The sequence below is a fragment of the Emydura macquarii genome, unplaced genomic scaffold (assembly GCF_026122565.2).
Source record: "Emydura macquarii macquarii isolate MOO-44397 ecotype Brisbane River unplaced genomic scaffold, CSIRO-AGI_Emac_v2 contig_3122, whole genome shotgun sequence".
Lineage (NCBI taxonomy): Eukaryota > Metazoa > Chordata > Testudines > Chelidae > Emydura > Emydura macquarii.
In genome coordinates, this window is record NW_027133259.1 from 4,245,860 (window position 1) to 4,258,963 (window position 13,104).

Sequence of the window (13,104 nt, forward strand, 5' to 3'; positions counted from 1 at the left end):
AGCCGGAGCTCAGGGGTGAGCATATTCCCCCCTCCCGGAGCTGGCCCAACCAGCCCGTCTCTCCCATCACCCCCCATGTGGAAAACATGAAGGTCAGCTGTGGGCGGGGGGGGGGGGGGGGGCGCTGAAGATGCTGTGCCTAGGGGCAGGTAAGATGTAAATCTGGCCCTGCCCTTGATGTCCCACTGATGGGTCTTCAGTGCCCTTTGAAATAATCTCCTGGTTAGGATAAAAAGATTGACTAGTAAAATCCTGAGACTCAGAACTCCCCTCTCCCACCCCAATCCTGTCCAAAAACTGACAGCTATTCATTTAGAACCTGGTCCAAAGTCCGTTGAAGCCAATAGGAGACTTCCCATTGATTTCAATGGGCTTGGGATCAACCCCATACACAGCACACCTCTTGGTGTGAAAATGTTCTCCATTGATTACATGAATTTTACAGGACAGTGGGTCTTTCATTCTGGTTTCATTGATGTGTATTATTTAACAGCAATGAATTGTCCAGAAGGCCAAATTTACCAACAATGTGGAACTCCGTGCAACCAGACCTGCCGATCCCTATCCTACCCAGATGTAGACTGCAATGAGTTCTGCCTGGAAGGCTGCTATTGTCCACATGGGCATTATATCGATGAGCATGGAGATTGTGTACCAAAGTCCCAGTGCTCTTGTTACTACGATGGTGAGATCTTCCAACCAGATGATGTCTTTTCAGATCATTACATCATGTGGTAAGTGCAGTACTCACAACTAATCTTTAAATGGTATGTAAAGAAACAACTGAGAAGTTTTTGACACGCCTCATCTGATAACGAGGCCGGATCACTGGTGTAAATGGGCATAGCCCCGCTGAAGTCAATGGAGCTCTGCTGATTTAAACTAGTTGAGTTTTTGCCCATAACTGATCTAAATCTAGGCATCCCCCCATGGTGTATCAAATGCATCTGCATCAGGAAGTAGAATATTAAACCACATTTTTCAGCAAAACATTCTGCCACTTTGAACCTGGAATTTAGTGACTTGCTTACAGTAGCCCTTTCAATGCTTTTGAAAATGTCTTTCTAATGTGCACTAATATGTTTTTGAAAATGCTTAAAACCTAATTATCTCCATTAAAAAAAAAACACCATTAAGAAGCACTTATAATTATTAAATGACATCTAGGAATTTAATTGATGAACTGTTCCTGACCTGCCCAATTTCTGGAACAATATCCTCTCATTTTCCCCTTAACTAGAGAGGTCACACTGAGATCAGGAAGAGGCTACTTCTCCTCCTCCACATTGCAGCAAATGGGGCTACATCACCACGCTGTTGCTCCATTTTATGCCGGAGTCGCTCCATTTGTTTCAGTTGTGTTACATCAGTGTAACTCTCGAGCAATGCAATGCTGAGTAGTGAAGTGTGCTTAAAGGCAAGTTTGCCTTGGTAAGTGAAGGGTCGATCGTGGGCATGGAACTAACGATTGCCCAGCGAATGTACAAATTGCTAGCTACAGCCTTGTTACTTTCACATGCTTTATAATAAAAAAAAGTTGCTTTCGGTGGGGATGACGCATTTCTTGTAGACTCTCTGAAAACCAGAATGCAAGCGAAAGTTAAATGTCAGTTTATATAGAATATCTAGCTGCTTATTTGTTTTTTATTTGTTTTTAAATATAGCTGCTTATTTTTTTTCCTTCCATAGCTATTGTGAAAACGGCTTCATGCACTGCACCACAAACAGAGTCCCCGGTGCCCTCCTGCCAGATGTTTTCTTTGACAGTCAGCCATCTGCCAGAAGTTAGTATGCGTTCAATTTATATTGGTGTTTGGTCTTTTCTCCAGTCCCTTGCTACACAGTTTGCGGGGAGAGATGCAGTAGCAGGTAGGAGTGCGTTTAGAAACCAGTGCCTGCTATGGGACAGAGTTGGGTGCATTCACATCTGCAGGAGAACCTGAGGGTGTGCGCTGCATTGAAGGGGGATGTAGAGCACCACTCATGACTGGTTCCTAAAGTAATGACAACTAACCACAGCAGTTTCCCTTTAGCTAAAGGGATTAAGGGTGATCACTTGGGGGTGATTTTAGCCCTGCCTTGCCCCCCCATGGCTATTGGATGATCACCTTACAGCAGAGACCCAGTCAGCTTTTTACCATCTTTGTCTGGCTAGGAGGTTGCAATCTTTTCTTTCCGATGTGGACCTTGCCACTGCTACCCCTGCTTTTGTCACCTCGCAATTAGACTATCACAATGCACTCTACAGGCGGCTACCCCTTAAAACCAGGTGGAGACCAAAGTGTGTGTAAAACACAACAGCTGGCCCAGTGCGTGGGGCATCTCACTAGGAGCACATGACCTCAGTATTCCAGGACCTGCCCTGGCTGCCCATTGGTCTCCTGATGGTGTTTACGCTGTTGGTTATGACCTATACAGCCCTGAATGGCCTGGGACCAGCCTACAAGAGGGAGGGTGCTATGCTAACGGAGCTGAGGCCAGCAGGGGCATGTGTGCTGGATCCCCCTTGTTATAAAAGAGAGGGGGCCGCTGGCAAGGTGTTTCTCTGTGCAAGCTCTGGGATTCTGGAACTCGTTGGAACACTTGTCAGAATTAGCCCAAATGTAGTGACTTTCTGGGCAAGCTGCAAAAGACACCTCTTTGAGAGGGGGATTGGAGGGGGCCAAAGGGTCCATGAAGGGGCAGAGTTGGCTGAATTCCCATGGAACTGATTACTTCAGTGCTGCTGAGATTTATTGGTATTGCGGATGGTGTGTTAGGGCACCTGTGGCCTTGGCTAGGCAAATGTTTTAGTTATTATTTACATTGAAATAAATCAAAATAAATATATCAAGAGCTGGTTGGAAAATGGTGACTTTCCATTAAAAAAACGGAAACTCCCCTTTCCCCCCGTCTGGTAACTTTATAACTCTGTTGGGCAGAAGTGTGATTTTCTTTTACGGATAGAGGCTATGTCCATGCGACACAGCACCAGTGGTGGCATGTAGGATACGGGTAGCTGCACACCGCAGTGAAAAGCAGATTGTGTCCACGCTGTGCCATGTAGTTACATGCAGAAGTTAAAGGCCCCTGTCAGGGCTGAGGCAATGGGGAAAGGCTCCAGCAACTTGGAGGTGCCAGAGACTTTCCCTATTGCCTCTCCGTGATGGAGCATACCTCTGCTGCTGGAGTCTTGCTCTGTGGCGGGGAAAGGCTCCTCTGTAGGGAGGCAGCAGGATGCTATGCTGCTAAAACTAGCAGTGTCTAGATAGGAGAGGCACTGCTTGGGCATGTAGAGAGCTGTATAGGGTGCATCCAGGGAGTGGTCTCAGGGGGGCCAGAAGAAACATTTCAAGGACTCCCTCAAGTTATCCTTGGGGTGTTTCAGCATTGACCCAGAGTCTTGGGAAGATCTCGCTCGTGATCGTTCTGCCTGGCGAAGCCTCATCCATACCGGAGCTGCAGTCCGTGAGTGGAGGAGAACTGTTGAGACCAGCAGTAGCGCCACTCTCGCAACAACAGCACGCCCGCTGTTAGTCAAGTAACCCATAGCGGCATCTCTTGTTCTGTGTGCCACAGACAGTTCAAAGCTCCAATCTGAACCCATTCACAGGAACCAAACCAACCAGTGAGGTCTTGGTCATCTTCGAACACGAAGGACAAACAACTGCAGCCGCAGCGGCATACCCTAAGCTTCTGGCATGTCTTTACTCGTCTTGAGCAGTGCCTTACCGTCTACACTGCTATTTATACCCTTGCGAGGGGAGTGTGTAGTGTATGTATTCAACTCTCTGCCATAATGGAGTGTGCTTTATCGACGTACCCACAGTTGTACCAGCCTAGTGGGGATGCAATTCTACTGCTAGAAGGGTGCTTTGCGTTGATATAGCTCATTCCCCTTCCTTAAGGGACAGCAGCTATATGGTATGAGCACCTTTCTCTCAGTATAACTGTGCCCACGCTAAGGAATTGTGCTGCTTGAACTCTACCAGTATAGTTAAAGCAGCACAGCTTTTGTGTGGTCTCCCGTTGGCTTTCAATTGGGGTTTTTAGAAATGTCACCCTCTAGCCATGCTGGTGTGGGAACCTCTGTTCTGCGTTAGTCCTTTCACAAAAGCAAGCTTCTAATCAAAATGTGGACAGCCCCCTAGGAACAGTGCTGTCCTAATGAAATGTTGTTCTTAATTACCATTGTTTTAATTTTCTTTCTTCAAGTAAAAAGAAGCTTGACATGCAGGGCCCCAATGGACAAGTTTGTTTGTCCTCCAAACAATCCACGAGCTGAAGGGATAGAGTGTACCAAGACCTGCCAGAACTACGACTTAGAGTGTGCTAGCCATGGCTGCATCTCTGGATGCCTCTGTCCCAAAGGAATGGTAAGCAAAATGTGAATGGCTACGTTTACTAACTGCGGCAAATAAAAGTCGATCATCCTGATTTTCTTGCTTTCATTTTTCCTATCCACAGCTTCCCTGCTCTTCAAAACCATGTGGTTGGTTGCAGTGTGTTCTGAAATAGTTAGCATAATAATTCAGCACTAACAGCCGGATTTTGATTGCCCCAAAGCAGAGGTATTGGGAAGGGAAAATGCGCAGAGAGCCCCTTCCCACTATCTCGCTCCCCTTCATAGAAAGCAGGCAGAATGACTATGCACCAAGACAATGACTACCGTCAGATCTCATGTTTCAGGGATTCAGTTGGTTGCTTGCAGGCAGGATTTTTTTCTCCAATACCCAATTAGCCAGATTATTTTTGCCTCTCTTTGAAACATCAGAGATTGGCCACAGCTGGAGATGGGACACTGGACAGGATGGACCAGTGTTCTGAGGTGGTAGAGAAAATCCTCCTCCTTAGGGTACATTGACACATGGAGCTGGGGGGCTCCGATTCCCAGCTTGAGTAGCCATACTTGTGCTAGCTGTCCTTGCACTAGCATGCTAAAAATAGAATGTAACCGTGGCAACATGAGCTGCAGGATGGCCTGGCCATCTCAAGTACGTACCCATCCGAGACCCTAGGCACATCCTCGGCGTGACTAGCCCATCTCATAGCTCATGCAGTTGTGGCTACAGTCTATTTTTAGCACTCGAGGACAATAAGAGCTAGCATGAATATGTCTACTCAAGTTGGGACCCAGCTCCACGTGTAGACGCACCCTTTGCTTCCTGGCTGGTGTGTATTGCCCACATGCTCGAGGTCAAACTTAACTCCAGTTTTGGGGTCAGGTTGGAATTTCCCCTCTCAGTCAGATTGGCAGGGACTTGGGGGGGGAGGGAAGGTGATTTTCTAGTATAGTATATAGTAATTGAACCTCCCAAAGATTTGCAGTTTGTCTGGATTCATGCAACGGTCTCAGGATAAGCCTGATCTGCTCAATGGATATGAGATTTGGGTTTGCTTCCAGGAACTGGTGAAGGTCCAGAGTAGAGCTATTAAAATAACAAACAGTTATTCAGTGGGGAAAAATGCCAATGTTTGAAACTGAGGGCTTGTCTAGGCTTGCTTGAAATGCTACAGCAGCGTAGCTGCACCACTTCAATGTTTTCCTGTCGGAGTAGGTAATCCACTTCCTCAAGAGGTGGTAGAGAGGTTGACAGAAGAATTCTTCCATCAGCCTAGCACAGTCTACATGGGGGGGGGGGGTTAGGTTGGCTTAAGTACATGTGGATTTTTCACACCCTTCCCACCATAGTTCAGCCAACTTAATTTTCTATTGTAGACTAGGCCAAATATCATTCACAGTGGCGTTATTTAACCAGTGCTACTACACAGGTTCTTATTTTTTCTGAACTGGTTTGATCCATCATTCAAACAGTTACTGCATAAGCCTTGATCTGCACCTGAAAGTGGTATCAGCATAGCTACATTGGTCTGGGCTGTGAAACCTCCCCCTCCTCCGAAAGAGAGTTATGCGGACATAATCCTCGTATAGATGGTGCTTTATCAGTAGGAGAGTGATTCTGTTGATGTAATTAATGTTGTTTGGAGAGGTGGTGTTCCTGCACCAATGAAAAATCCCCTTCATTATGCAATGGGGCTATGCCATCGTAGCTAACCTGGTGTAGTCTCCATAGTGTAGGCATACCCTAAGACTCCCGCCAGAAGAGGCAGCTCTTGGAATTTGATATCCATTTCTGGATCCCTTACTCATGCAAGCTTCCCATTGAAGTCAGTGAGTTGATTCGCCCAGATTTAGGCTTTGTAGGATTAGCACCATCCCTTGAAACCTGGTAAAATAGGGATTGCTCCTTTAATCCACTAGATGGCAGTTTAGTTCAATCTACCGGTGAAACAATCTCTGAGTAGTTACTTGCTCTTTTGCTCACTTCTATTCCGGCAGGTGAGAAAACGCACAAGATTCTCCATTCTCCAAACTATCACCAGCATACATTAACATCTGAAGACCTACTTATTTCATTGTAGCCTTTGCCACAAAAAGAGTATCAGGGCTCAGGGATCCCCCCCCTCTTGCTGGGAACCTGGGCTTAGAAAATGGAATGGGCTGAGGTCCTGAAATTGATTGTGTGGGATATGCTCACTTGATGCTAATGAATAGTCTCCAGTGTGAGACAAAAATACCCACAAGGTTCAAAGGGAACATCCTTGGGGAAGATTCATTCCTAAACCTCTGTTTGGCAACCAGTTTAACCTTCTGCTCACAGCAGTCTTCACCACAGGTGACAAGATTTTAATATCAATCAGGTGTGAAATGCTCCTTTTTAGCCATGTAATCATGTTGGATTCCAGTTTTTCTTCTCCAGAGTGTCACTAAAGATACAGGGATAGGGATGGAAATTAAGTAATGATGATGATCTTGGTATTTTCCAGATTAGTGAGGAGTAGAGCTGAGCAGATGCAACAAAAAAGTAGTTGTGAATATTTTTCACAAATGAGACTTGCCAATTCACTGGTATCTCCTTACCCCTTCAGTTCTCAAGCCTTCAGGGGAATAAATTGTTGTTTGCAGGAATGTCCATGGGAAGCAAAAGTATCATGAATACTAGTGTAAATAAATATTTGCACAAGTATCACCAGAAGTGCACTTGTGGACATTTTGAAAAGGTCTTTTTATTATTATTTGAACAACAGATTAACCAGCCAACTATGAATGCTTACAGATAATTCATGAACAGAAGAGGAAATTTTCTTTCTTTTAAAGCCCAAGGCATCCACTCAAGACACAAACAAACAATGCCATATTGCTTATGTCAGTGGCTTTCAACCTTTCCAGAATACTGTATCCCTTTCAGGAGTCTGATTTGTCTTGTGTACTTCTAAGTTTCACCTCACTTAAAAACTACTTGCTTACAAAATCACACAAAAATACAGAAAGTGTCACAGGACACTTACAGAAAAATTGCTTGCTTTCTTATTTTTACCATATAATTATAAAATAAATCAATTGGAATATAAATATTGTACTTACATTTCAGTGTCTAGTATATAGCACAGTATACACAAGTCATTGTCTGCATGAAATTTTAGTTTGTACTGACTTGGCTAGTGCTCTTTATGTAGCCTGTTGTAAAACTAGGCAAAGATCTAGAAGACTTGCTGTACCCCTGGAAGATCTGTGTAGCCCCAGCAGTGTGCGTACCCCTGCTTGAGAACCACTGGCTTATGTGACCAATGACTTAGCACAAAGAACAAATGTTTACTGCAACACATGATGATAAATTCAATATTGCCCTTAGCATGGACAAAGACATACTTAAAAATGTGTTAACTGGGTTAACCACAATCCACAGAACAATGTATAGTCTCAAATGTGTTAACACAAACTGTTCATTGAACAGTTGTGAATAACTTATTTGAATAATAAAAAAAGGACACACACATACACTGGAACAGTTTGAAACTTTTAGATGGAAAATGTATCCCATCAGAAAATGTGGTTTCATGAAAGTTTAAATTTTCCAAGAGGAAATATTAATTTAAACAATTTTTTGTATTTTTTTCTAATTGGAAAAATCAAAAAGCAAACAAACAAACGAACAAAAAACTGAGCCAACAATAGCCTCCCCCCACTTTCTTTTGTTTTGATTTAAAATATTATTTTGTTTTTGGAAAACAAAAGCTTTCACACTTGTCACATATTTACATTTTTCTACCTGGAAACATTGAAAAACAGAACGTATGTGTGCAAAAGTGTGGGAAAAAAATAGAAACTACTTGCTCACGGCTTTGCCAACTGTTTTCAGGTAGAAAAATGTGTTTTTTGTTCTTGTTTTTTTTTTTTAAGTGAAAAGTAGGGTTTTCCCCACTCCAGTGGGAGTGTGGGGGGAAGGGGAATATAAAAAAGGGAGACAGAGGGGAAAAACCCAACCAAAATCCAAAAACCCAAAATAGAAAATAAAATAGAAATGAAATGACTTTTTAAATCAAAATGAAAAAAAAAAATTCATTCTGTTTCAGCATATGAAAATGAAATGAAAAAGTTAATTTCAAAATGTTGTTTCCATTTAGAAAAAAATCTATGGAAAAACCTGACATTTCCACAGAAAAATCTGGAAAAGGTTTTCCCAAACATTTTTTAAAGGAATTGTCATGTGGTGCACTCAATGCAACAGCACTTCCAGCTGGCTGTCCCGGGGATTAGCTCTGCCAGTTTGCACTCTCTCACCCGTGGTGTCTTCTTCCCATCCTGCCTCGCCCTGTAGCCCTCCTGACTCCCAGATCTGCAGTCTCCTTTTCATGGCTTGGTCCTCCAGCCAGGTCACGAAGGCCCTCCCCTTCTGGGGAATTCAAAGTCTTTCCAGACCTGCTGTCTGGCTGGCATCTCCAGCACCCTGTGCTACTTCCTAGTAGCTGTTAAAGGAACTCAGGCCCACCCTTTACACGGGGTTCCAGCGGAGGGGACCCTATAACAAGCAGCCAAGGTCTCTGCATAGTTTGACTCCTTGTGGCTGTTTCTCTGGGCTTTTTCCTGCTCCTCTGGTTTCCCGGTTTCCCAGCCTCCCAGCTCCCTCCATTCAGGGAGTAACTGCAGCCTACTTTCCTGCCTTCCTGCAGCCCCGTCTGCACTCGGCTACCTGGTTTTATGCAGGCCCCACCTGTTCTTGCACAGGTGAACCTGTTCCTCTCATTAGGGCTTTCTTGTGACCTACATCTCTCCCCACTTGCTGTTTAATTGGTTAATTCGGCCTGCCTGGCCTAATTTACTCACTCAGGGCCAGTGTGGGAAACACATCCTATCAGAGGAATGATTTGGGTTTTCCGAACAGCTCCAGCATAAATTGTTCCCTGCAGGTTTGTCCAGCTCTAACAATGAACAACCGCATCACAGAAATCTCTAAGACTAGGTGAGAGAGCTATCTTCCTGCTCCGTAACTCTCTGCCCATATCTACACTAGGAAAGTGCATTATGGTGGAAAATGGGTTAATTAACGTGGTGTTAAATATGACTTAGCCTCAGTCAAGAACAGGTGGAGTTTAAAAACGTGCTAGTCTGTCACAGTTAACATATTTGTAAACGTGACTGTCTGTATCTATGCTGAGGGCAAAGTCGTGTTTAGCGTTGTTCGTTAAAAGATGTTAGTTAATGTATTCCAGCAGGATGCACTTTCCCTGTGTAAATAAGGCCTCTGAAGGCCCTTTTCTTCTTTCCACTTGAAGCACAAGGATTTACGGAGATGTGGAATGAGAAAATCTGAGGTTCCCTGGACAGAGGGAAAATGCAGGACAGAGCAGATCACAGTTACATCCCCAAAAAGTGGACGATAGGACTGAGGAAACTTGAACAGTTTGAAGCCTAAAATATTGTTTTTAATTTTTAAAAATTCCTTGAGAAATCTTGTACCAAGAACTGGACATGTAAGCAATAACCAGGCCAAATGGTGAGTGTTTCTAGAAGATCCCCAAACAGCTGGAACCTTCATCAGCCATTCAGCCACATAACTCCTATGAATGCTCTCCCATGAGCATTGCTAATGAGGATGTGAGATGGTGTGAACAGCAGCTATTCTCATTACAGTCCGCTGATCTTTCTTGTGGTTACCTCCTCACGCAATCATGCCCACGCCACTGTAAGCTAGGAGACTGTTGGATCTCCTGTGCCAAACAGGAGAATGCTACTACGGGACCCAGGACTTCCATGGGAAATCCAGCTATTTGCAGAGAGGTGGTGACATTTCTTTTAGTCATTACAAACCTGAGACCCAGCATGGTGTTGGGGCACTGGGCTGCCAGCTTCAGAGTGGGACATAAAAATGGAGCTTCTGATCATGTGGTTTTGGGGGCAAAATTATTAATATTCCTGAATCTCTAATTCCCTGCCTGCAGTTTCAGCTGGATAAGGAATTCTTCACTTCCTGCTTTTAACAGTGCATTGCAGTCTACACAATTGCTGCTTTTCTCCCCAGCGATGGCTGCATGTTAGTGCTGGGCAAAATGACTCCTATCTGTGTCGCTTGTACTGCCAGGGTTAGATTCTGACTAGCTCTGTATGAGTGTGCGAAAGGCCGAGGAGCCAAGGAGAAGATGCAGCAATCTTCCCTCCATTAACCCCTTATCGTTGACCAGTCCCAGTTTTTATGCCGAAGGAGGTCCTACTCAAGGTCCTACTCAAGCCCAGTGCTGACAGCGGTGTTAAGTTCTACAGAAGAGTTGGGAAGTGGAGGAATAAGAGTGGGGCCATGGACACAGTCCTTCTGCGCACCATCAGAAGGCAGGGAAGAGGGAAAGAAATCAAATGATGCACCTTCTCTAAGGGCATAACTTGGATCTATTCTGGCCTATACTCCCTCTCTGTTACCGGAGGCATGGAGATTGAGTCAGAAACAATGCTTCTGGGACATCACACTGGGGAAGAATCACACCTCTGCCCCCACCTGGCCTCCATGGGCTTGGATTTACATAGCATAATAGTGCCCTCAAAAGACCATAGAGCACTTTGGGCTACATGTGGATAAAAGGCCTTCTGTAATGTCAAATGCTTTTCATAAATATTCTGGATCTTGGATGGTTAGCTGTTGTACAAAATGTAAGTGCCAAGAAGTGTGTCAGGCTCAGATTAGATAAAACCTTGTGTATGAGTGACGCACGTTACTGAGTGAGTAGCTGTCTCCAGAACCGCCAGGTATCCTGCGTTTAAAAAGAAATAAACCGAAACTGAAAATAACACCCTATTCTGGGGCCAACCTATGCAAGAAAACACGTGATTTTTGAAAACCGTTTGAGAGTAAGTCACAGCCTAGTATTGAGAACAGCTTTCAGAAAGTGTTTTAACTATATCATGTCTTGGCAAAATTGTGGGGAGAATAAACTGAACTATGCTAGTTGAAACCAACGTTTGAAAGATCTCACTATTCTTTTATAGTTGGGGTTCTCAAAACTTTTCATACTGTGAACCAGGTTTTGATGATATTGTCTAATGGCCAGTTCTCTTTCCAGTGCAGTTATGTGGGATACCTTCCTCCCTATTGCCCATATCTCAGCTTCTTTTTCCTTCTGCTGCACTGACTTTATTACAGGACTCTCAAGTATATTATTGATCATTTCTGTTCCACTGGTATGGACGATACCATATTAAAAGTGTATTACTAATGTGGCCATTCCCCTCCATTGCAAACTGAAAGAGAAAACTTGGCTCATTTGGCCTCCTTAATGGGCAGGAAAATATTCTGTCTTCCAGTCATTTTTCTCACCTGCTAGTGCATGTCTGTCTACCCAACCTGGGAAGCACCTTCCCAGCTGTTGTGTAGACAAACCCCATGTGACCAGCCAGCTCTCTGTGGACTTCTAATGGTCCATGGACCACAGTTTGAGAGCCTGTGTTTAATATTGAATAGATGAGGCCGGTGCTGATCCATTGAACAGATGCCAGGTTCTAGGACCTTGTGTGGAAATGCAAAGGTATTCTGCTGACTCACCCTGGCAGTCAGCCTAGATGGGGCTCAGTTCCAATTCAGAAATATGAAGGAGGCAAAAATAATCATTTCACTTTGACAGTCAAAAGTGAGAAGGTGAGTGTTGGGATTTTGGGCTTTGGTGAGGGGAAATATTCCATATTCCAATAGGCCGTCAACCCAGAGCCAAAACCAAAACAAGACAAACCAGATTTTAGCAAAACCAAACCCATGCTTGTTTTTCCCCAACTTTCTTGTCCTGGGCATCTCTATTGTGAAAAGATGGTGATAAAGTTAAGAAAATTCAGAGAAAAGAACAGAAATAGCTGAAGGGTCTGGAAGGATTGATTCATCAAGAAAGAGATTTAAAAACCAAACTTGGCCAAATGTGTGTGTATTTGAAGAGGGAGAAATTTAGTATTTTATAAAAAGGGAGGGGTTATAACTACAAATAATGGGATGACATTAAGACAGGAAAAAAGTAGGCTGAATATAATGACATTCCCCAGTCATAAGATCTATTAGTCTGTGGAATACCCTTTCAAGGGAACTGTTCCTTTGGTCATTAATATGCAGTTGGCAGAGCACTGGCAAATACTATCAATTCCAGTGCAATGGCAGGATGCTGGACTAAAGAAACGAATCCCTCCCATTCCATTTTATTTTTGTGAACATTTGAGTCAACTACAATTTCATGTCTTTTCCCAGGTCCCTCAAATCATCCTTGACCACACAGAATCCTTCGCCAGTTATGTGCATGGCTCCTTCAGGGAGTACATCTTAGTAGGACTTTCACAGCATTTTTCAGGATTATCTTTGCCCTCAGTGACACATCTTCAAGGCACCATCCTAATACATTTGTTTCGTTAGTGCTATAAATGGCTTGAGCTCTTTGCTTGTGGTCACCAGTTTGTTTCACTTGATACTGCTTCTTCTGGGGCTTCCTTTTCAGTGTTTGTCCTTTGATTGCAAATCCGCCTTAATTCTACCTCGGGCCTCTTCCCAGTACAATCACCTTCTAGGTTGTGATGCTAGAATACCAAGTGCTGATGAATAGCTCTCTGCATGCTTCTCTTCTACTCATATGGTAGCCACATTCTTCCTTTTTTTCTTTATCTTCCTTCACCCTATCCTAAGTTTAGTCTTTCTCATCAATTCATCAGTAGGTTCTTTTGTGGTCTATTTGATTTTACTGCTCCAGTTTCTCTCAGCAACTTCAGCAGATGTCCAGTCCCTTCCACCTTCTCCTCCACAATGGAGATGAGGTTGCATTTCATTC

The 13,104-nt window shown here is 43.9% G+C and overlaps 1 protein-coding gene across 8 annotated transcripts in view; it reads left to right on the forward strand.

The window, feature by feature from the left end:
* VWF (von Willebrand factor) overlaps positions 1–13,104 on the forward strand; it is a 226,512-nt gene that overhangs the window by 78,804 nt on the left and 134,604 nt on the right. For all 8 annotated transcript variants that reach the window (XM_067531091.1, XM_067531098.1, XM_067531099.1 and 5 more), the window contains 3 exons: positions 494–734; positions 1,690–1,784; positions 4,195–4,355. In XM_067531091.1, the coding sequence (XP_067387192.1) occupies positions 494–734; positions 1,690–1,784; positions 4,195–4,355 (497 nt within the window). The remainder of the gene's footprint in view (positions 1–493; positions 735–1,689; positions 1,785–4,194; positions 4,356–13,104) is intronic.